The following is a 24,405-nucleotide window of genomic DNA, read 5'->3' on the forward strand; positions in this document are numbered from 1 at the left end:
CCAACCCAGGAGGGGTTAGAAGCAGCAAGTGGGGGTGGGGAAGAGGAACAACGTGTAAAAAGAATCCTGTAATTAGCTTTCCCAGACAGACCCTTGGACACAAGTCTAGCCTGAGGTAGAGTGAGGGGGGATAGTTTACGAGAAGCAATCTTTGTCCTAGCCTGATGCAGCTCTTTTCTTTCTTCCTTTCTTTCTTTCTTTCTTTCTTTCTTTCTTTCTTTCTTTCTTTCTTTCTCTCTTTCTTTCTTCCTTTCTTTTTTTCCTTTCTTTTTAGAAAGATAACTTTTAAAACATTTTCAATTTTATTGTATTTGATGGGACAGAGGGAACTTGAGAAGAAAAGGGGATTGAGAGGAAGAGAGAGAGAGAGATGCTGACTGCTTCACCACTTGTGAAGATTTCCCTGTTCATGTGGGTCCTGGGGGCTTGAATCTGGGTCCTTGTGCATGGCAACATGTGAATTTTACCAGGGGTGTTACTTCCTAGTCTCCCTAAAATATTCTTTACTTTAATAAGGGAGAGAGGGGAGAGAGAGAGGGAGAAAGAGAGCAACAGAGAGAGGAACCAGAGCACTGCTCAGATCTGGCTTGTGGCACTGGGATTGAACCTGGGACTTTGGAGTCTCAGGCATAAAAATTTTTGCATAACCCCTCAACTTTGATTATTATTATTTAAAATATTTCTTTGCTATAAGAAAGACCAAAGCTTTGCTTAGGTCTGGCATAAAATGGTGTCAGGGACTTGAACCTGCAACTTTCAGGGCTTCAAACAGACTAACACTATGCTCTTACATGCTAAACTATTTCCCAGGCCCACCTGGTCCCATTTCTTAACACCTAAAATAGAATCTCAGTGACAAGGGGGGGGGGTGTAGATAGCACAATGGTTATGCAAAGAGTCTCTCATGTCTGAGGTTCCAAAGTCCTAGGTTCAATTCCCCAGCACTACCATAAACCAGAGCCGAGCAGGGCTACGGTAAAAAAAAAAAAAAAAAAAAGAATTACTTACCCTCAGTAACTAGAATAAAATGACCCTGAAAACTGAGCTGGACCAAAAAGCTATTGTTTGGTTATAGCAGTTAAGAAAAGAATGAGGGAGTCGGGCTACCATGCAGCGGGTTAAGCACATATGGCGCAAAGCATTAAGGACCAGCGTAAGAATCCCAGTTTGAGCCCCCAGTTCCCCACCTGCAGGGGAGCCGCCTCACAGGCAGTAAAGCAGGTCTGCAGGTGTCTTTCTCTCCCCTTTTCTGTCTTCCCCTCCTCTCCCTATTTCTCTCTGTCCTATCCAACAACGACAACATCAATAACAACAACAACTACAACAACAATAAAAAAAACAAGGGCAACAAAAGGGAAAATAAATAAATATTTTTTTAAAAAAGAAAAGAATGAAAAGGAAGATATGCAGATAGAGATTGAATTAAAAAAAAAAAAAAACCTAAAAAAACCCAAAGCTCTTTCATGGAGTACACCTCCCTCAATGTGGACTTCCCTGGGATGAATCGTTGATGCATACTTATTTTTTTTCTTTGACACAACGCTTTTTTTTTTTTTTTTGAGAAAACATTGACAAAGTCTCTTTGACAAAACTTAGCTGAATTACATATTTTTTAATGGTTTTGTATAAAGAAATTGGGGCAGGAGGTGGCACACCTGGTTAAGCACACATTACAGTGCTCCAGGATGCAGGTTCAAGCCCCTGGCCCCCACCTGTGGGTGGGGTGGGGTGCGGGTGGGGGACCTTCACGAGTGGTGAAGCAGGGTTGCAGGTGTCTGTCTCTATCTCTCCTTCCCTCTCTATCCTCCTCTCCCCTGTAAGTTTTTCTCTGCCTCTATCTAATAAATCAATAAAATATTTTTTAAAAGGTAACTCTGACTTTAGTAGGATTGTGTGGGAGGAGAGGGCAGCATGTCCCGATGTGACCCAGATGTCCTGCAAGTCACTGCAGACCTACCTGGCAGGTTTCACCAGAGGGATGTTGTTCTTTCTGCAGAGGTTTGTGGAGTGACTCTGGATCACTGGGAGGCACGCTGCTGCTCAGGCCCTGGGGGACAGAAGGAAGGACAGACAGCAGGTTGAGTCACACAGGAGACACCCACTCACTGTGGAGTCCCTGGCGCTGAGCTGGGAGTGATTCTGTCTGTGCCTTAGCAGGCAGGACCTTGTGGCTGTTCCCTTCTCACTATGGGACAGCTGCAGGAGGGTGACTCCCTTAGTAGGTGGCCAAGGGATGGGCCTCATCTGTAGAGTTTCCGTAGGGGGAAGGGTACCAGGGGTGTCTGAGGCGGCCCCCTTGTTCCCATGCTCTACGCATCATCCCATCAACCTTACACTGAGCGCCATAGTCTACCAAATCCTCGTTCCCACCCCCTCTTTCTGCCCATTTCCCCAACCTACATGTTTTTATTTTCATTTTCCATATCCATCGTAAGTCTTTTTCTTTCTTCCTTTCATTTTGCTCACGAAAGCCTTTTTTTTTAAATTAATTAATTTTTTTTTTTTTCCAGAGCACTGCTCAACCTGGGAAGTTGGAGCTTCAGGTATGAAACTCTCTTTGCCTAACTATTCTGCTATCTACTCCCAACTTTCCTTATTTTTATCCACCACCTCTTTTTTAATTTTTCAAACTTTATTTTATTTAACAAGGCAGCAAGAGAGACTTCACTGTTGGTGAAGCTTCCCCCTGCAAGTGGGGACCAGGGGTTTGAACCTGGATCCTTGCACACAGTAATACATACACTTAACCAGGTGTACCACCATTTGTCTCCTCCCCCACTAGCTCTTTTTATTTCCTTTTCACATTAAACCAACTCTTCATCTACCTTATTAGCTATACATTTTAAAATATCATGTATTTTTTTTTTTCATCACACAAGAGACTGTAAAATAAAATTATCCCCTTGGATTTGACACTTCACATAAATAAAAATAACTCCTTCTCCCTCCCCTCCACAAATTACCACAACAGTGAATTTTCTCACTGTTTTTTCAGGAGAAAATATTTAAATATTCTAAGAAAAAATTGGATGGAAGTAGGGGAAGTGGAAAGAACCAGGGTCACAGGGTCGGCTCCCCTCACAAGCACGAGCTTAGACAGGCTGAGACCTGGTGTGATCTTTGCAGCTGTTTTCATTTAGTTAAGGTTCATGAGAACTCACCTTAAGGCCATGCTGGCACTTATTTGATAGGACAGAGTGAATTTGTGAGCAGAAGGAGGTACTAGAGAGGGAGAGACACACCTGAAACACTGTTTTACTGCTCATGAAGTAAAACAGGTGGGAACTGAGGGCTTGAACCCTGCATGTGGGAACTACAAGTGGGAACTGAGGGCTTGCAGGTGGGAACTGAGGGCTTGAACCCTTGTCCTTGTGTATGGTAACATATGCGCTCAACCTGGTGCACCACCACCCATCCCGCAAAGACCTGCTGTTATTGAAGTAATTGGGTACATTAGCACCCTTTGCCCTGTAGGAAGGAACTTTCTCAACTGTAGCTAGTCAGGACAGCTGGACAGGAGATGCATGAAGCTGCATTTCATGTGACAAAGACTCATTGGGGGGAAGTCTTTGTTTTTTTTTCTTTTTTTAATTGATTTATGTATTCCCTTGTGTTGCCCTTGTTGTTTTATTGTTGTAGTTATTACTGATGTCGTCGTTGTTGGATAGGACAGAGAGAAATGGACAGAGGAGGGGAAGACAGAGGGGGAGAGATAGACACCCGCAGACCTGCTTCACCATCTGTGAAGTGACTCCCCTGCAGGTGGGGAGCTGGGGACTTGAGCCTGGATCCTTATGCCTGTCCTTGCTTTGCGCTACCTGTGCTTAACGTGCTGCGCTATTGCCCAACTCCCGGGGGTGTGTGTGTCTATCACCTGATTTACAGAAACCCAAAGTGTCCAGTAACTTTAAAAGAGGTATACACTCTCAGGCAGAAGCTGAACAGCAAGATCAGAAGAGAAAACACTAAGCAGAACTTGGACTGGAGCTGGTGTGTTGCACCAAAGTCAAAGACTCAGGAGTGGGGTGGGTGGCGGGGAGGGTTCAGGTCCTGGAACTGGATGGCAGAGGACCTAGTGGGGGTTGTGTTGTTATGTGGAAAACTGGGAAATGGTATGCATGTACAAACTATTGTATTCACTGTCGACTGTAAGACATTAATTGCCAATAAACAAATAATAATAATAATAAAAAAGAGGTGAGTATAATTACAGGTGGTACTATCAGATGTTGAGGTTGCAGACACAGGAAATAGCGACATGCTGGACTCACTTGAGCCAGAGACAGGGTGAGAAATGCTAGATAGAGGAGCTAGGTGGTGGCGCACCTGGTTGAGTACATATGTTACAATGCACAAGAACCCGGGTTCAAGCCCCCAGTCCCCACCTAAGGGGGGAAAGCTTCATAAGTGATGAAGCAGTGCTGCAGGAGTCTCCCTCTCCCTCTCCCTCTCCCTCTCCCTCTCCCTCTCCCTCTCCCTCTCCCTCTCCCTCTCCCTCTCCCTCTCCCTCTCCCTCTCCCTCTCTCCCTCCCTATCTCCTCCTTCCTCTCAATTTCTGGCTGTCTCTATCCAATAAAGAAAGAAAAGGTAATAAAGTAGATAAAAAAATACTAAATAATCAGAGAGTTATCATGGGAGAGGGTGGGATATAGCATTATGTTGGGGGGAATTGTGTGGAGTTGTACCCCTCTTATCCTGTGTTTGTTTTTTTTTTTGAGTGTTTCCTTTTTATAAATAAAAATTAGAAAACATAAAATAAAAATTAGATAAAATAAAATTTATAAAATTTATAAATAAAAATTAGAAATACTAAATAGCAAGATGTCATGGCCAAAGTCACACTTGCCTGTGCCCACACTTAAAAAACAACAGTTTATTGGGGGAGGGCTTATAGTACACTTGTTAACACCCGGGTACAAATTCTCATCTCCCTGGGTTCTCACCCTCAACTTAGGCCCCATTCTGCTGACAAGTGCCAGGACCCCAAAGCCTCTGCAGACCCACTCTGTCCCAAAGGACACACCATAGTCTTTAGTAAGTGTTGAGTAGTACTCCATGATTTTTCTTTTGTATCTATAGGACTCAAGTGGGTGACTTTTATTTTATTCTTGTTTTATTAAATTGTTGCTCATAGAATCCCCCTCCCACCCCAGATATTTTAAACCCTTAATCAGGAAAATGAAAAGAGAAGCATGTGGGCCATTTGAGCAAAGATGGGTAACCCCCTCTGGAAGTTGGTGCCTGTTGTTCACTTCTAAGACCCCGTCTTTACTTCCCTTCTACGCCACCCTGCTACCACTTACAACTTCTAGGTGTCCCGCCTCTTCTCCTCTTCCCTCTGAGGTAAGGGAAGCAGGGCCTGACTTCTTCAAGTGTTCTCTAAATTCTCTTTCCTTTCAGTGATCGCATAAAAACAGTGGTTCCTGGTTATAAAAGTTCCAGGTCTCAGTGGAACTGGGGTTTCAGGCCCTCTGTTCACCCTTCTCTAACATTTCCCCCATTGGGGAGTATGAACCAAAGTTCTTTTTAGGGTGCAGGAAGGAGGTCTGGCTTCTGTGACTGCTTCTCTACTGGACATGTTGGTTCAATAATCCATACACTCAGCCTGTCTCTATCTTTCCCTGGTAGAGTAGTGCTCTGGGGAGGTGAGAGTATAATGTGTTCTCCATTAAGTTCAAACCTATATCGTTTTTTTTTAGCCGGTGTTTTTAATCTTGGGCTGATTTCACTGTGGTGGAAATGACCTGGATCTTTCTTCCAGATTACTAGTGACTGTAGACACTCTGATATTGTAATCTAAGCATATTAAAAAAATTTTAAATTATTTATTTTTGCTTTTGTTGCCCTTGTTGTTTTATTGTTGTTGTAGTTATTATTGTTATTGATGATGTCGTCGTTGCTGGGTAGGACAGAGAGAAATGGAGGAGGGGAAAGCAGAGAGGGGAAGAGAAAGATAGACACCTGCAGACCTGCTTCACCGCCTGTGAAGTGGCTCCCCACCTTGAACTGGGATCCTTACGCCAGTCCTTGCGCTTTGCACCACGTGCGCCTAACCGGCTGTGCTTCCGCCCAACCCCCATAATCTAAACATCTTTAGAAGAGACTGCGTGGGGGACACCCAGTAGAGAGCACACTACTATGTGCAGTTATCCCAGTTCCAGCCCCCACCTGGGAGGAAGCTTTATGAGCAGTGAAGTAATATTGCAGGTGTCTCTCTGTCTCTCTCCCTATCTCCCCCTTCTCTCCCAATATACGTCTATGTCCAGAAAAGAAATAAAGAAAGGGAAAGAAAGCAAGAAAGAAAGGGGAAGAAAGAAAGAAAGAAAGAAAGAAAGAAAGGAAGAATGAGAGAAAGAAAGAAGGGAAAAATGGTCATTGGGAGCACCGATCGCTGGAAATAACCCTAGGCCTTCTGGCAAGTGAAAAAATAAAAAATAAAAATCCTCAGGGACAAAAATAGATTTGCTGGAAGAAAATCATGTTCAGAATAGGGTGTTTTCAAGTTACTTACGTTTCACTACTGTCTTTACTTTTTGATCTTAGTAATCAGAGGTGATTGGGACACTCTGAGCAGTGGATTCATAATTACTTATGGGCAGAATCTTCCATACATGGATACAAAAGAAGGCTGATCAGATTTGTGTCTGAGCGTGACAAACCCAAACCCCTTCTCAAACAGTGAGTAACCAGGGATGAACCCCAGCTGGATTACTAGGAATGCTCAAGATTCTTGAGATGGCATAGAGCCTAGATGTATAAATATGGGTTCTAGTTCCTTTAGTACTACTTACTGATTCTGGTGTGTGTGTGTGTGTGTGTGTGTGTGTGTGTGTGTGTGTAGGGGGCTTTGGTGACAATTTTAGGGGCAGAAAGGAAACAGCAGAAGTTAGACACCTGTGTTTCGAGGAGGAGCTCATCCCATTTCTATGATTCCAGATCTTCTCTGCATGTGAGTTTGAGCAGTTGATTTTCATGCTGGGCTAAGGAGGAATAGAAGGCATTTACTGAAGTTTAATTGGAGTTGATTGGCTACTGAGAGGGAGCTTTAGACCTAGGAAGAAAGACTTGGGACTGAGCTGGGAAAACTGAATTGTGACCAGGTCAAACTTGACTATGAGGGGTCTGGTCTAGATTAGTGGAGCAATAAAAACTTAGCAAATGATCTGAGGTGCCTATAGATGGTGTCTCAGTCCTGCTTTTGTGGGAAAGAAATAGTTTTTCTTTAAAAATTTATTTTATTTTATTTATTTATTACTGGGTAAAGACACAGAAAAATTGAAAAAGGAGGGGAAGATGAAAGGGAAAGAGACAGAGAGACACCTGCAGCCCCACTTCACCACCCTGCAGGTGGGGACCAGGGCCTTGAACCTGGGTCTTTGTGCACTGTAATGTGTGCTTTTAATCAGGTGTGCCACTACCTGGTCCCAAAAAATAATTTTTCCACTTCAAATGGCCACTTGATCTCGTTATATATCTCCCTGTGTTGGGAGTTGTGTGGGGTGGTGGTGGCAAGAAATATCCCAGTAGGGTCCAGAAACCATGGAATGGTTTTGTAAGAGAGATGTTCCCAGGCTTCTTTATAACTGGAAGTAGAAAGCTATCTTAGAAGCTGAAGCTTTCTGCCCAAAGGTTTGTTAGAATTCCCTGTTTTACTTTGGTGCAATACACCAACTCCAGAAAGCTGATATATTGCACCAAAGTAAAAGACTCTGGGGTGGGTGGGTGGGGAGAGTTCAGGTCCTGGAACGTGATGGCAGAGGACCTAGTGGGGGGTTGAATTGTCATGTGGAAAACTGAGGAATGTTATGCATGTACAAACTATTGTATTTTACTGTCAACTGTAAACCATTAATCCCCCAATAAAGATTTTTTTTAAAATAATTCCCTGTTTTATCATGAATTCAACAATTTTCTTAAACTGGCATATGGTGGTGCTGGGGGATTGAACCTGGGACTTTGGAGCCTCAGGCATGAGAGTCTCTTTGTATAACCATTATGCTATCTACCCCTGCCCTAGAAGTCCCTACTTAGTCTTCAATGAACTTGCCTTCTTTTCCTCCAATAAGCAAACACCCATGACTCCTGCTCAGAGGGGAAAGGATAGAGAGCATCCTTCTCAGGACATCACCTGGCCTCTCTGAGCCTGGTTCTGCTCCTCTAGTACCTTGTCAGGACCTTGGAGCAGAAAGTGGAAGTGTTCTAGAACTAACAGGCATGGAGAATGAAGGCTGAGAAAGGGAAAGAAGTAGAGAGAAGGAAGCTGAGGTTAAAGAGACATGCAAAGTTGCTTGTCCCTAAGGTGGTGGCTGTGGTCTGGGAGGGAACTTAAGAGGTGGGAAGCATGTGAAAGGTAGAGGCTGGGGATGCTTGGGAGCAAGTGTGGCAGAGATGTGGACCAGCTATAGCTAATCACAGGCACACAGGCCTAACTTTCCCACGTGTGACCAGAGATAAAAGAAATTAACAGTCCAGGTCACTTTGTGTGAGAGGAGTGATAACAGCCTAGTGGAGAAAGTGTCAACTAGCTGGTCAAACAGCAACAAGCAAGCCTCACAGAAGCCCATACATTCGAAAGTGAGTTCATGGACTAACTATAAAAGCATTCCTTGTCAGTGCGTAGTGATATCAATCTTCTTCTTTATTATTAGATAGAGACAGAGACAAACTGAGTGTAGGAGACATAGAGGGCAGGAGACATAGAGAGACACCCATACCCCTGCTTCACCACTCATGAAGCCTTTCCCCTACAGGTAGGGACCAGGGGCTTGAACCCCAAGTCCTTGCACACTGTAGTGTGTGCACTTAATCAGGTGCACCACCACCTGGCCCCTTATATTATCATCAGCCAATGGTTTTAGTCAAAGTACAGAGCCTGCCAGAGACACCTGGAGAGGCAGGGAGGGACTTTACACACGAGACTGGCACCAAATAATTCCAAACCACAAACATCAGAAAGAAGAGAGCTCACATGTCATTCATCTACCACCTTACCAAATGGCCTTGTGAAATGCCTTCAGTGGGTATGTCAGCTCCTGGGTGGTAAGTGAAATCTAGCAAACACTGCATTTCATTGTGACACCCCCACCACCACCACCAAGGAACAGCTGGAAGCAGCTTGTCAGTAATAGTTCAAGAAAGAGAAGCCATGATCACTCTAGGCTTTTATGTTAAACCAGAGTTTAATCCAGTGCTAGAAACTTTCAGTTTTTTGGCATGGGGTTGGGGTGGAGTAGAGTGGAAGAGGTGGAGGAAAAGGGGAGAAGAAAGAGAGAGAAGAGAAAAAGAACAAGAGACTTGCTGGGCCTGAGGGGGAGAAAAATTCCAGGATGTGAGATTTTCTAGTTTAAGACAGTTATGGGCAAACTCGGATGAACTGATCACAGCAACTTGTGCTCTTTTTTTTTTTTTCCATTTTTAGTTGAATCTTGAAGAGTATCTTCTTTTCCAGATGATTTCTCTAGTCATTTTGAAGTTAAAGTCCTAGTAGAATCTTTCCCACTGACAAGATCTGTGTTGGAAATGTTTTTCTTAAGACAAATTGTTGTCATGTGAACAAAGAATACATGATTGTGTTTTGTCTGTTCATATCTGATTGTTCTTCGGGAAAAGTCACCCATGGAACTAGCAAGAGGTTAAGGAGTAATAGATAAGTGCTTATTAGGAAGTTTTGCATGATTAGTTATCAAAGTTCTGCACAGAGAGGGGGAAAAAAGTGTGTAGAATTCCTGATTAAACAAACCCATTAAGGTACTTAAAAGTGACTTCTTATTCACTTGTCCTTCCAGCATGCTGTTATTCTGAGAACAAAGATGCATATTGATACATCCTAAGGAGTTTATTTTATTGCTTTGTGTCACTAATTCCATTTATCAGCACGTTTTAATTCCTAAGAGTCAAGTAGAAGACTAGCAACCCACACAAAACTAACAGAAGAAATCTTTATTTACCAATTGGAATATAGTTCATCTTTTCCACTAGACATTGGCTTATTAAATGATAATATTAAGAGCTACCACACTGTTTTAGAAAATAGGCTACTGGAGGGGAGGAAATTTAATTGGGTTAGAAAATCACCATGCTCTGAATGCATTTCAATTTAAGATATTTTCTGGTAGGAGAGCTTTTGACTATTCACTGCAGGAAGTCAGAATTTCAAACATGTATGCCTCTCCCCCTGTCATTTAACATCAATTTTCTTCATCTACTTCTCCCCAGCTCACTTTTCCCTTCAAGATCTAAGTCCTTTAAAATGAGTTGATAATATTGGCTGTGGAGAGATTAGAATTTAATAACTCACCTCAGGTATCTTAGGATAGTTCTCCTTGATAACAGGTAGGGCTCTTAGTGACATTGTTTGTCAACTATCCAGACTACTCTGAGCACTGTCTGGAGCCGAGTGGGATAAGCACATTACATTCAGCTCATTGTAACACTTACTGAGTGCCTGCTATGTTTTAAAAGGATAATAGAGAATCAGATTTTACACTGGGGAAAAACTAGTTCAACTATACAACTCTTAGGAAAAAAAAAAACAGTAGTCACTCATTTGGGCTAGGTTTTATTAAAAAAAAAATTCCATATATTTGTTGATATTTTTAGACTGATTGCTTGAGACCAGTTTCTCCCTTTCTTTATAATGTGTGTCTATAAGAACTTGACTCAAAGTTTGTTAAGTAAAATTCTTCTTCTTCAGAGACATGTGAGGGCATGAAATTCAACCCCACAGCTGCACAGAAAACTCTCTCTAGCTTCTGTGACTTGACCACAGAAGCACTTGCCAGGTTAGTGCCTGGTGTTTGTGCTTGAGAGTGTAGAGACTGCAGTGGTCTTTAACAATCCAAAAGGATGATGCAGATGTGGAGGTTCAAGAACAACATGACATATCATTTAGTTGAAGAGAAGATAATACCAAATGTTCTACCTAATATTTGATTAAAAAAAAGCAACATGCGTATGTTGAATTTCAGCAATTGCATTAATTAAGTAGAAACATTTGTTACTATAAGCCATATTATTTCTGACTAGAAGGACTGAGATGAGGTTTTAAAAACTTTTATTGGACTATGGATTCCCCTGAACGATATACAGTGGTGAGTATTTCCAGCCCTCATAGCAAGAGTCAAGGATTTGAGAACAAACACTTTCCCCTCTCTCTCTGGTGCCCTATTCCTGGAAGTATTGCAGTACGAGGTCAATGCATGGGGTGGATGGAGCAAATCTGTATTCCAACTCTCTGTTCCAAAAATCTACTGAATGCATTGACCTTGGGTAGGGGATGTATCAGATAGTGAATGGATAAAAATAGATACTGTGCTTAGTCTTAGCCCAAAGGCTGAGAGTCCATGAGAACAAACATTTTGAACTTAACTTGGGGGTTCTCTTTCCACCACATCCTCACAGCCTGCTTGTGTTTGGACTTAAAGGACCCACTGATCTCAAACTCATCATTCCTGACCTGTCTTGGACCTCCACCAACTCTCTGGGGTTGTGATCACCCCTCATTTTCCTTAGGTAGCTCTTGTGGTACCTGTTTCTCTATTTGCGTCCTATTGATTTGATTGCATATTAGTCATTTTGCAGAATGAAAATTCCTTGAGGCACTGTCTTTGTCTGATTCCTAACTAGGCACCTGGAAATATCAGTCCAAATCCTTTTCTGGTGGGAGGTACCTCAAAATATGTACCATAAGTCAATGAAAGAATAAGGCAGATGCGGCTGCAAGCTTTTATATCTGGATATGATGGCTATCCCTTAGCACTGTAGAAAAACCATCTGCTGAAGATGGTGGCTTGAAGACAACACATGGCCTCCTCTCTGCAAAAACAAACAAACAAATTAAAAAAAAACTGCTTTAAGCCTGGGAATTCCAAGTGACTGTAGGATTTTCAGGGTGGTAGGAGAGAAACTATAGAAGAAGGGATAAAGAGGAACCATGGTTGAACAGTATAATCCATCTACAAGCCAGCAAAAGGCTGCTAAAAAATGACAAAGGAGAATGGGAGCACCATCATATATCCCACACTTCAGTTTGAACACAAGAGATACTTCATCTTATCTTCCAAAGGTAGTGACAGTGAAATCACATTAGAACAACAGCCCAAGCCAATCCTGAATCAGACTACAAGATGACTGGTTTCAGTTGTATAGGAACAGACTAGGGATCACCACACACCATATCAGAACAGTGATAGCCAAGACACAAACTACAAAAGACACTAAAAGTATGGCCAAATTAAAAAGATCCACTACAACAATGAACCAGGACAGGAGCCCAGAAAAAACTCCAAGCAAACCAGTAGCAACTAAGAAGAAGGAAAGTATCCAAACATTAATTGATGAATTAGTCATAGAAGTGAGGAAAACTTTGGAGGGGAATACTATCAGAAATAGTGAAATAACAAATGGGACTCTGAAAGAAAACAGAAACTTTCTTGAGGTAATTAGAGAACCAAAAGCTGAAATAGTTGAGCTAAAGAGCCAGTTAGCAGTGCAAGCTAATACTGTAACTGAACAAGATTAAAAAAATAAGCAAGCTGAAGAATGAAGCTGAGGGGAGGGAGAGCAGAATAACAGAAGCAGAAAACAGAATTAGCCAGACTGAGGATGAATGAGAGAAACTAAGAAAAAAGTATAAGAGCTAAGAAAAAAAAAAAAAGGATTGAAAGACACTGAAAACAACAACAGAGACATATGGAATGACCTCAAAAGAAGTAACATATGCATTATTGGCCTACCAATGGAAATAATAGAAAACTTCCCTACCCTAAATAATAGAAGAATTCTGAGAGTCCCAATAAGAATCAACCGAAAAAAAAAAAAAAAAAAAGAATCAACCGAGGCCTGAAAACACCAAGACACATCATAGTTACGTAGGAAAGAAGTAAAGATAAAGAAAGCATCCTAAAGGCTGAAAGAGAAAAACAAGAAGTCACATATAGAGGAAAGCCCACAAGACTAACAGCAGACTTCTCCACACAAACTCTAAAAGCCAGAAGAGAATGGCAAGACATCCATCGAACTCTCAAAGAAGAAGGGTTTTAACCAGGAATAATATATCCTACTAGACTGTCATTCAGACTAGATGGAGGAATAAAAACCTTTTCAGACAAATAATGGTTAAAGGAGGCAAATCTCACCAAGCCTGCCCTGAAAGAGCTCCTAAAAGGCCTCCTATAAACATTACCATCACTACCAAAAACCTTGGCATTTATTAGGACACTCAAAAAAATGTTGAATAGTGGCACTGCAATATCTTAAGTCCATAATATCAATAAATGTCAATGGCCTAAATTCACCCATTAAAAAGTATAGAGTAGGAAGATGGATTATAATACAACTCTATTCTGTCTGCAGGAATCCCACCTAACAAAACAAAATAAACACAGACTCGAAGTGAACAGGTAAAGAACTATCATACAAGCTAATGGACCACAAAAAAAAAAAAAAAGGCAGGAACAGCTATTCTCACCTCTGACACAATAGACTTTAAAGTAAATAAAGTAATAAAAGATAGAGATGGACATTACATAGTCATCAGAGGATCAATCAACCAAGAAGATAATAATTATATATATATATATCCAATGAGGGCCCATCTAAATATGTCAAGCACTTACTGAAAGAGCTACAAAAATACATCAATAGTAACACAGTAATAGTAGGAGACTTCAGCACCACACTTTTTAAAAAAAATTTCTTTATTGGGGAATTAATGTTTTACATTCAACAGTAAATACAATAGTTTGTACATGCATAACATTTTCCAGTTTTCCATATAACAATACAACCCCCACTAGGTTCTCTGCAACACCACACTCTTACACTTAAATCATTTAAGTAGAGAATCAACAAAGAAACAAGAGAATTAATTGAAAAGATGGATAGACTATGGATATCTTGTGGATATTTTCAGAACTCTACACCCTAAGAAATTATAAAACATATTTTCTAATTTACATAGGACATCCTCAAGATAGATCAGATCCAAAAGACAGTATTAACACATTCAAGGTCATTGAAATCACTCCAAACATCTTCTCAGACCACAGTGAAATTAAACACTTAACAACAAAGAGAAAATTATTAAAAGTCCCAATATATGGAAACTCAACAATACACTGATTAACAACCACTGGGTCAAAGGGGAACTCAAGGAAGAAATTTAAATGTTCCTAGAATCAAATGAAAATGAAGACACAAGCTATCAAAATATTTGGGACACAGCTAATGCAGTATTTAGAGGGAAACTGATAGCCATATAAGCACACATTAGGATACAAACGGACAACAGACATATGAAAATTGCTCCAGGTCACTGATTTTCAAAGAAATGCAAATAAAAACAACGAGATACCACCTCACCCCTGTGAGAATGTCATACATTAGAAATGACAGCAACAGCAAATGCTGGAGAGGTTGTGGGGGGAAAGGGACCCTCCTGCACTGCTAGTACTGTGAAGAGCAGTCTGGAGAACTCTCACACAGCTAGAAATGGACCTTCCTTATGGCCCAATTCCTCTTCTAGGGATATATTTTAAAGAGTCAAACACAGCCATCCCAAAATGTATGTATACACCTATGTTCATAGCAGCACAATTTGTAATAACCAAAACCTAGAAACAACCCAGGTGCCCAACAACAGATTAATTGTTGAGAAAGTTGTGGTATATATACTCAATGGAATACTACTCAGTTATTAAGAATAATGAAGCCACCTTCTCTGACCCATCTTGGATGGATGTAGAAGGAATTATGTTAAGTGAGATAAGTCAGAAAGATAAAGACAAGTATGGTATGATCCCACTCATGAACAGAATTTGAGAAAGAACAGAAAGGGAAACACAAAGCAGAATTTGACTGAGTTCAAAGTATTACACCAAAGTAAAAAACTCTGGGGGGAGGGTAGATTTTTAGTTCCACGATAGGGGGTAGGGGTAGGGACACAGACCTTTGGTGACAGGAATGGTGTTAATATATGCTCCTATTAACTTATAGTCTTATAAATCACTATTTAATCAATATGAGAGGGGAATAATAGATTAAATGTCTTGAACCTTTTAATGCCTAGACCTCAGTTCTGAGTATATGTTCCTTCAATCTAAGTACTTAAGGTTTCAAATTAAGTAACCTGATTGAATTTTAACACGGGGATTAATTTCTTAATACATTTATAATAAAGATTTTTAAAAAATATTATCACCTATAATCTTAGGCCAGAAGCAACTAGTCTTGTCAGTATATAAGACATAGTTATTTGTAGATAGCATTAAATCACATAAATCATGTTAAGGTCTTATATGGTAAATCTTAACCATGGTATTTTCAAAGTAAAACAAATTCCCAAATAACTTGGTTATAATAATAACTATCTACTGCCTTCTTAAACTTTAAGATAGCAAGGAAGCTTCCTCATTCTCTATAAAAACCCATGCTACCCATACTTCTTCCCATTCTGGAACCTCTGGGGTTTGGCTCATTTTCCTTCATGCTTCTCTCAATCCAGACCATTTGATACTTCATCTGCTGATCTCAACCAAATCAAGGCAACCAGTACCACCTCCCTATGCTTCACTTCAGACTTTGTCCAGAGATGCTAGGTGTGGGATATAAACCCTTCGGCTCCATTACTCGGGTGAGACCTTTCCTAGCTCATAGGACTCAATTCTATTTCAGGTGGCACACTTCCTAACAAAGCCACAGAACCTAGGTATAGATCAGGGCCCATGAGATAGGGCTCATGTGCACATGTCTCCATAAGTTATGGGAAAATGTATACCTTAAAGTAACAGTGCACAATGGTTTGCAGGGACTTAATAAGTACGGCAAGCAAGTAGACAGACATAAAAAAGACAACATAAAATACTTAATCAAATAGTTTCTACTTAGACCTAGATACCCTCTCCTCACCTACTTCCTATTTCACTCTATCATTCTATCCTCAATCACTCTAAGTCCAATTGTGTCAGATAAAGTAAGAAAGACGTACAAAAGCTGGATAAGGGCAAAAGATCAGCTCACTTTAATGATGGCACTTTTGGTCACTACCATGCCACCCCATCATCTGGGGCCCTAGTCAGGGAATTCTGGGATTGCTACATAGGTATGATGGACCTAGACCTCTAAGAGATCCCTCTCTCCACTATCACTGGTCATCTCCATCAGGAAGAACATCATAAATCCTCTTGTGGGCCTCTGCAAGATTTTGTCCTCATTGTGGAACAATTGTAGGGGCTGCCCTGCTCTCCAGAAGGAGGCTGGGTCAACATACTCTGCCACTAGAGAAAGGCAGGTCTTGATAAGAGTACAGCCTAGAATCTCCCTAGCTGTTATCATTGAATTCAAACTCAGACCTACAGGGATGTGGAGGTTACATAGGCTCTTGTGGTGAATATGAACAGACATAGGTCCAGATCAGATTGATGGGGTTTAAGGTTAATAGTATTTATATACTTTTCTCATATTTGGGAGCTACTTTCAGCCCTGATCCAGCTTTCTAGTCCTATATCCAGTTCTGACACCATCTCCCCAGATAATACCTTTAACTCACCTGCATGTTAGCCATTGGACTCAGGCAAAAATTAGTAAAGTCATGGGCCGCATTGAGCATAACCTGAAACAGACTTCCTAGCTTCTTCCAACATGAAGACCCCAAATCTCATCTGCTATGTTCTTACCTTTAGGTTCCTGATTATTAAATACTTTGTTTTGCTTTATGGGAGTTGGGCAGCTCAGCAGGTTAAGCATATGTGGCGCAAAGCACAAGGACCGGCATAAGGATCCTGGTTTGTTTTGCTTTATATCTTAATGGTTTTCAGCCACCAACTTGCAGATGCTACTAAGAGGCCAATCTGACTTCCCTGGGCAGATGACTTCACCAATGTGTCCTGGAACCCCACTTCCCCAGAGCCCTGCCTCACTAGGAAAAGATAGAAACAGGCTGAGGGTATAGATCCATGTCTATTGGAGAAGCAATTACAGAAGCCAGACCTTCCACCTTCTGTACCCCATCATGATCCTGGGTCTAAACTCCCAGAGGAATAAAGAACAGAGAAGTTTCTGAGGGAGGGGGTACTGAACTCTGGTGGTGGGAACTGTATATGGAACTATTCCCCTCTTGTCCTACAGTCTCGCCAATCATTATTAAATCAATTAAAAAAAAAAGGCAAAACCACCTTTCTGTTCTATTTTGCCATGTCAAGAGTCCAGGCAAATGTTTATGAAGATATGGCCGAAAGAAGTGGTACTCTTCCGATATTTGCAATGTAGGGTGCAGGATGTGCTATTATTTGACTTGGAGGAAGTGAGAGATGGAACCCAGCCAACTATTTCTTAGGTCATTAAAAGTTATTAAAAGGAGTCGAGCTGTAGTGCAGCGGGTTAAACGCAGGTGGCGCAAAGCACAAGGACTGCATAAGGATCCCGGTTCGAACCCCGGCTCCCCACCTGCAGGGGAGTCGCTTCACAGGTGGTGAAGCAGGTCTGCAGGTGTCTATCTTTCTCTCCTCCTCTCTGTCTTCCCCTCCTCTCTCCATTTCTCTCTGTCCTATCCAACAACGACGACAACAACAATAATAACTACAACAATAAAACAACAAGGGCAACAAAAGGGAATAAATAAATAAAATAAATATGAAAAAAAGTTATTAAAGAAAGCAAGAGAAGATATAGAGACTGGGTGGTGGGAATTGTGTGGAATTGTACCCTTCCTACCCTATGGTTTTGTTAATACTTTCTTAAATAAAAAAAAAAAAGCATTAAAAACAAAAAGAAAGCAAGAGAAGATACAAAAGAAACCATATCCATAAAACCCAAAGCTCTGACAATAGCAAAAACCTAATTCAGAGAAATCAGAAGGGAGAAGATTGAAAGAGAAGAGAGCTTATAAAAGAGAAGTGTTATCACAACAGCTGTGCTAAGTACGCACTTACTAAGTATGTAGTTTCCACCAGCATAGGCACTTCAAGGGGGAAATACCAATTTAAAAGATAGTGTCAATGTGTACACCGGATAATATCTGCACCTCTCTCCTTACACCAGACTTCTTAATTAGTTAATTAATTTTAAATTTATTTATTTATTTATTTATTTTTTAACCAGAGCACTGCTCAGCTCTGGCTTAAGGTGGTGTGGGGGATTGAACCTGGGACTTCAAAGCTTCAGGCATGAGAGCATAACCATTACGCTATCTACCCCCACCCAATTTTAAATTTATTTATTTAACCAGAGCACTGCTCATTTCTAGTTTATAGTGGTGCTGAGAATTAAGTCTGGGACTTCAGAATCTTTGAAAGTCTTTTTGCATAACCATTACGCTCTCTCTCCAGCCCTTTATCAGATTTCTTTTATTGAACAACTTCTGACTACATACCAGTAAGATTATTTTTCTCTTCTCTCTTCTCTCCCTTTCTTCCGCTTTCTTCCATTTCCTTTCTCTCCTTCTTTCTCTTTTTCTTCTCTCACTCTCTCCTTCTTTCTTTCTTTTCATCTTTCCTTTTTCCCTTCCCCCATCCTTCCCTTTCTTCCTTCTTTCTTATTGCCACTAGGATTATCACTGAGGTTCAGTGTCAACACTACAAATCTACTTCTCTTGCAGGCCATTCCCCCTGCCCCACCACTTTTTTCCTTTCTATTTTATTTGATAGGACAGAAAGATATTAAGAGGAGAGGATGAGGTAAAGATGGAGAGAGAAAAATAGACAACTGCAGACCAGCTTTACTGCTATGAAGTATCCTCCCAATCCCACCCGCCACTGTAGGTGGGGAGTGGGGACTCAAACTGGGGCCCTTCCTCATGATATTGTGTGTGTGCTCATCTAGGTCTGCCACTGCCTGACCCTCAGATCACAATTTTTCAATGGAAGGGTTTTACTACTAAGAAACCTACCCTAAAACATCAGAATCAATTCAGATGCTGAAAGGTCTTACCATTGTTTCGCTTCAGAAATAACTCCCAGATTGTACTCTCTGTATTGCGACTTCTTATTTCTGCTTTTCCCCCAGGCAGGTCTGTGTCCCTCCTGGATGCCATAAAATTCTTCTGGAGTCCCTGTGTTCTCTGATTACCACCTGCAATTACAATCCCAACAAGAGACATTGACTCAAGTGAATGGAAATGACGAAGACTCACCACATTCAACTACTTCCCTGAGGTGCCTACAGCATCTGAGAGTGAGCCAGCATTTCTGGTGCTTCTGTGCAGGTAAAGCAATAAATACCACTAAGCACTGCATACCCCAGTGGCAAGGCCTATAAATGGTAAAGGATAAAAGAACACGTTTCTTTTCTTTCTTTTTTTTTTTTTTTAAGATTTTTCTTCTTTTTTATATATTTATTTTCCCTTTTGTTGCCTTTGTTGTTTAACATTGTTGTGGTTATTGATGTCGTTGTTGGATAGGACAGAGAGAAATGGAGAGAGGAAGGGAAAACAGAGAGGGGGGGAAAAAGACAGACACCTGCAGACCTGCTTTACCACTTGTGAAGCGACTCCCCTGCAGGTGGGGAGCCCGGGGGGCTCCAACCAGGATCCTTCCGCCGGTCCTTGCACTTTGTGTCCCGTGTACTTAATCCGCTGCTCCACCGCCCGACTCCCCAAAAGAACACATTTCAAAGTCATCAGACATGCTCTTCTTCACCACAGTGGATGCTATTGTTTAGGTTACTGCTGTGTGGAATGAAATCTTAGCATCTATGAGAGCTTGTAAACCTCACAGCCTTATGCGCACTGAGAGCAGGTGGAAGGCCTTCACTGGCCGTCATGAAAATGTGTCTAGCTCATGCCTTAGGATCACCTCAGTTCCTCTCTTTTTTGTCTAACAGTGGTGTGGAGGAGTGTCTCAAAGAGATGACAGGGAGATGACCCTTGTCCTCAGATGGCCCCACAATCTAATAGGGAGACAACGCCATCACCCACATTTTACACAAAAGCTCTGTCAATGAGGAATGTCGAGTCATGAAATGTTTCATCAGAGACCAGAAGTAATTCATCCCAAGGCAGGAGAGCTGGAACAGAGCCCCAGAGGTATGGAAAACTTGGCGTGTCTTCATAGCAGGGAAGGATGGGTGCCTGTGGCTAAGCTGTTTAGGGAAACTCACAGTTGGACATGCTAGAAAAATCTATGTGCTTTGAATTTTAAAGAGATCCCTTTTCTTGATTTCTTTAAGACACTTATCTTGAAAAACTACCCTGTCAAGATCTATGTATTTATTTTGAGAGAGCAAGCAATAGGGAGAGAGAAAGAAGACCAGAGAGTCATTGGGACTTCAGCTTGGGGGTCCTCACACCCTTAAGTCATCAGCTCTACTGCTGACTGAGCTACCTCCCCAGCCACTTCTATGTTTGTGCTTTGCTGTTGGAATAGTGTGAAAGGTCTAAAGAAGTGTAATAGCCAAAGCCTTGAGTAACCCAGGTGTCCAACAACAGATGAGTGGCTGAGCAAGTTGTGGTATATATACACAATGGAAAATTACTCAGCTATTAAAAAATAATGATTTCAACATTTTCAGCCCATCTTGGATGGAGCTTGAAGAAATCATGTTAAGTGAAATAAGTCAGAAACAGAAGGATGAATATGCGATGATCTCACTCTCAAGCAGAAGTTGAAAAACAAGATCAGAAGAGAAAACACAAGTGGAACATGAACTAGAATTGCACCAAAGTAAAAGACTCTGGGGTAGGTGGGTGGGCGGAGAATACAGGTCCAAAAAGGATGACAGAGGGACCTAGTGGGGGTTGTATTGCTATATGGAAAACTGGGAGATGTTACGCATGTACAAACTATTGTATTTACTGTCGACTGTAAAACGTTAATCCCCAATAAAGAAATAAAAAAAAAAAGAAGTGAATCTAACAAAAGAATGAAAATATCTATACTTGAGGCCAGGCAGTGGCACACCAGGTTGTAAGCACATGTTAGCATGCACAAGGACTAGAGTTCAAACCCCTAATCCATCCCTACATGATCAGTGAAGCAGTGTCACTGGTGTCTCTCTTCCTTTCTGTATCCCTCTTTCCGTCTCACTTTAACTTTCTTATCAACAACAATAATGATGATGATGCAAATATCTGTATTCAATTTCTATCTGCTTTGTAAATAAACACCTACTCAAGTTTAAGAAGCTCGAATGCTAAGTCTGAGCATCAAGCCAATTGCCTCTAGTCACTCTCAGGGTGAAAACATTGTCAGTTCAGTAGCAGAGTTCTGTTAAAGGGGCAGAGCAGTTCTTTCCTCTGACCTGGAAGTGGTGCTACGCATTGCCACCATGGGACTTCACTCTCTCAGACTTACAACGCCAGGACCCCACCTCTTATTCCTCCTATAAAAAGTGGCCAATAAAATAGCTCATCTGGATAATGTGCTGTTTGGTGATCCAGGTTCGAGCCTGGTTTTCATTACATTGGAAGGAATCTTTCCCTTTATCTCTCTGTCTCTTTCTTTCTGAAAAAGTCCATCTGGAGCGGTGACACCCCAGCAAGGGGGAGAAAGGCAACTCAAAATTATGAGTTGAAGGAATTGGGGTGGGGGGGGAAGGTTAGGCAGAGGAGCAGATGATTGGCAAGGCAGCTTCCCACACTGCTCCAGCCCTACCTGACCACGTGATCTTAGGCCTTCACTTCCGGTGTGATCTTACTGAAGATGCAATAAGAATATGAAACCAGAGAATCATCCATTCTCAGGGAACTTTTCTTCTGCTCCATCTCCTCACTTGGTAGATGTGCAGCAATGAACCACATCCACATCCAACGACAGCTCAAGGACACTTACTCATCTTTTCATCCCTCAGGGAACCCGGACATTTGAAGCAAACGAGTGCTCCATACGATTTTTTCACTCTCCCAGCCAATTTCCCACAAGTCAGGGCCACTCTGAGTTCTCACGTTCTCTGACTATTACTCCAGCCTTCTCTCACTTGGGGACTAATGGGATATAAAGAAAGGGTAGTAAGTCTCTTTTGACTCTGGTTTGGAGGATCCCAGTGGGACAGGACACTAGGTCTGATAGAATCTATGGTCAGCAGGTGTCTCTGTCACCAGCTTCGTTCAGCTGTGACTTGGAGGGCAGTTCTGCCTCCAATATCTGTCTTGGGTCACTAGTTGAAGCTGCCAACTGCTAGGAGCGGCATGGCAGCCACATGTGGGTGCAACTGTTTTGTCTTCTTCCTTCCCTCGCCACTGTCACCATTTCTATCATCACTTGAGACTCTGCCAAAAGCCTTGCCCAGAAATGCAGAGGGAACTGCAGACATTTCTCCACCCTATAGGAATAGTAACGACTTCAACATCTGCCAATGACTCGGGATAGCAGAGTCATTATTACTCAAGAGTGGAATTCTGACTCCCTCAATACTCCCTAGACCTGGCCTGAGTCTCCCAAGATGACAGCAGTGGGTCTTCTTAGTCTCTGCTAATTTTTATCTCCCACCACTCACTAAAAGGTTCTCACCAGCTAATTTGGAAGCATACCTCCTTCTAGCCTACCAGGAAGACAGACTCACAGACACACAGAGAATGATTATTCAGGGAAGATTTTTTTTTCTTTTTTTTTGGGGGGGGTCACCAGCCAGAGTTATCGCTGGGGCTCAGTGTCTGCTTATGGCTGGCAGCCATTTTCCTTTTTTTTTTTTTCTTTTTTTGCTTCCAGGCTTGTTGCTGGGGCTCAGTGCCTGCACCATAAATCCATTGCTCCTGGAGGCCATTTTTTCCCCCTTTTGTTGCCCTTGTTGTTGTAGCCTTGTTGTAGTTATTATTGTTGTTGTTGATGTCGTTTGTTGTTGGATAGGACAGAGAGAAATTGAGAGAGGAGGGGAAGACAGAGAGGGGGAGAGAAAAATAGACACCTACAGACCTGCTTCACCGCCTGTCAAGCGACTCCCCTGTAGGTGGTGAACTGTGGGCTCGAACCGGGGTCCTTAAACAGGTCCTTGTGCTTTGTGCCATGTGCACTTAACTTTTTAAAAACTTGTTAGGACAGAGAGCAGTTGAGAGATGAGAGGGAGAGAGAAGAAGGAAGAGACACCTGCAGACTTGCTTCCTGTGCATGAAGCTTACCCCTGCAGGTGGGGAGTGGTAGGGACTCAAACCCGGGGCTTCACATATGGCGCTATGTGTGTCTAACCAAGTGCTCCGCCACCCGGCCCCCCTCAGAGAATATTTGTCATAATGGCTCTAAAGCTTGAACAGCCCCTTATACACTGGTTTAGCTGCACCTTGCGCTGCACTGACAAGCAGACCAAGTGAGAGGACCATCTCTGAGAAACACATTAACTAGCAGAGACTAAGAAGACCCACTGCTGCCATCTTGGAAGACTCAGGTGGAGTCTAGGGAGTGCTGAGGGAGTCAGAATTCTACTCTTGAAACAGAGAAGGAAGAAGACCTACTTTCCTTGAGGGGAAGGCTGAGGAGAGAATGAAGAAAACAGGAAAGACCAAGCAACTGCTGAAATTGGAGGTGGAGCCTGTGGTGATGGTTCGGTCATTGTGGTGAGGCTCTCAGGAATGGGACTGGGGCCGTAATGAAAGGGGCTACAGACAGTTCTCTCACATCCTCTGTCACATGAGGACCTAGGGGGTAAGAACTGTCTGTGAACTATGAAGCCCTCACCAGACATTAGGTCTGCTGCCACTGCCTTGCTCTTGGGCTTTTAGACTTCAGAACTATGAGTGAGAGATGTTTACTATTTAAGCCTCTAATAAATGATATTGTTATAATAACAGCCCAAACAGACATAGACAGGAACAATCTCATGTGGATATCACAATCATTCTTTTCTGGTCAGTCTATCTAAAATATATAGTTTTTAAGTTTTTTCTTCTATCCCCTAATTAGTCATGGAGTACAGACAGAATTTTCACCTATGAATGGTTTCCTTTTTATTCCAATCAAGGTCCTTATAAGAAACCCAGTATATGATACTTGAATTTCTATTTCAGTTCTGATCTCAGTCTCAACTCTATAAGTAAGCCTTAAGCTTTGCTTTTATCTTTTTAATTTTATTTTATTATTTTTAAAAATTTCTTTATTGGGAGATTAATGTTTTTGCTTTTATCTTGCTATTCCTTCCCTACCATCTTTCTCTAATGGCCCGATGTGAAAATCTAGACTCTAAAATCTAGACTTTAAAAAGTCAAGGTCTTCTGCAGTCTTGCTCGAATTACCTCAGCTCTTCTCTTCATTCAAAGGGAAACTTTTGTTAAACAAACAAAAAACATGGCGGTTCCATAAGGGAAGCCCAGCGGAGTGGACTGTTAGCTTAAAATTAGGGTGGGGTTGACTTCCCTTTCCCCCTTGTCTCTTTCCCATCCTTTACCTGTGCTATATCCTAAGATGAGTCTCTTCAGAATGTTGCTTGAAAGTCATCAACTCCCAGAAATGCCCTCAAGGTACAAATAGGTGTTCTCAAGCAATCAGC

The 24,405-nt window shown here is 41.8% G+C and overlaps 1 protein-coding gene and 1 non-coding gene across 4 annotated transcripts in view; both read right to left on the reverse strand.

Annotated features, from left to right (window-relative positions):
- CDYL (chromodomain Y like) overlaps positions 1-24,405 on the reverse strand; it is a 220,922-nt gene extending 196,517 nt beyond the window's left edge. For 2 of the 3 annotated variants that reach the window (XM_060188751.1, XM_060188750.1), the window contains exons 1-3: positions 24,304-24,405; positions 18,925-19,065; positions 1,954-2,047 (exon numbers count right to left, since the gene is read on the reverse strand). In XM_060188751.1, the coding sequence (XP_060044734.1) occupies positions 1,954-2,047; positions 18,925-18,927 (97 nt within the window). In that variant the 5' untranslated portion in view covers positions 18,928-19,065; positions 24,304-24,405. The remainder of the gene's footprint in view (positions 1-1,953; positions 2,048-18,924; positions 19,066-24,303) is intronic. The other variant, XM_060188752.1, reaches the window with a different exon arrangement.
- LOC132538371 (U2 spliceosomal RNA) lies at positions 11,154-11,344 on the reverse strand. Its single transcript, XR_009549760.1, has one exon. It is a non-coding gene; the product is annotated as a U2 spliceosomal RNA (small nuclear RNA).

This window comes from Erinaceus europaeus, chromosome 4 (assembly GCF_950295315.1).
Source record: "Erinaceus europaeus chromosome 4, mEriEur2.1, whole genome shotgun sequence".
NCBI lineage: Eukaryota > Metazoa > Chordata > Mammalia > Eulipotyphla > Erinaceidae > Erinaceus > Erinaceus europaeus.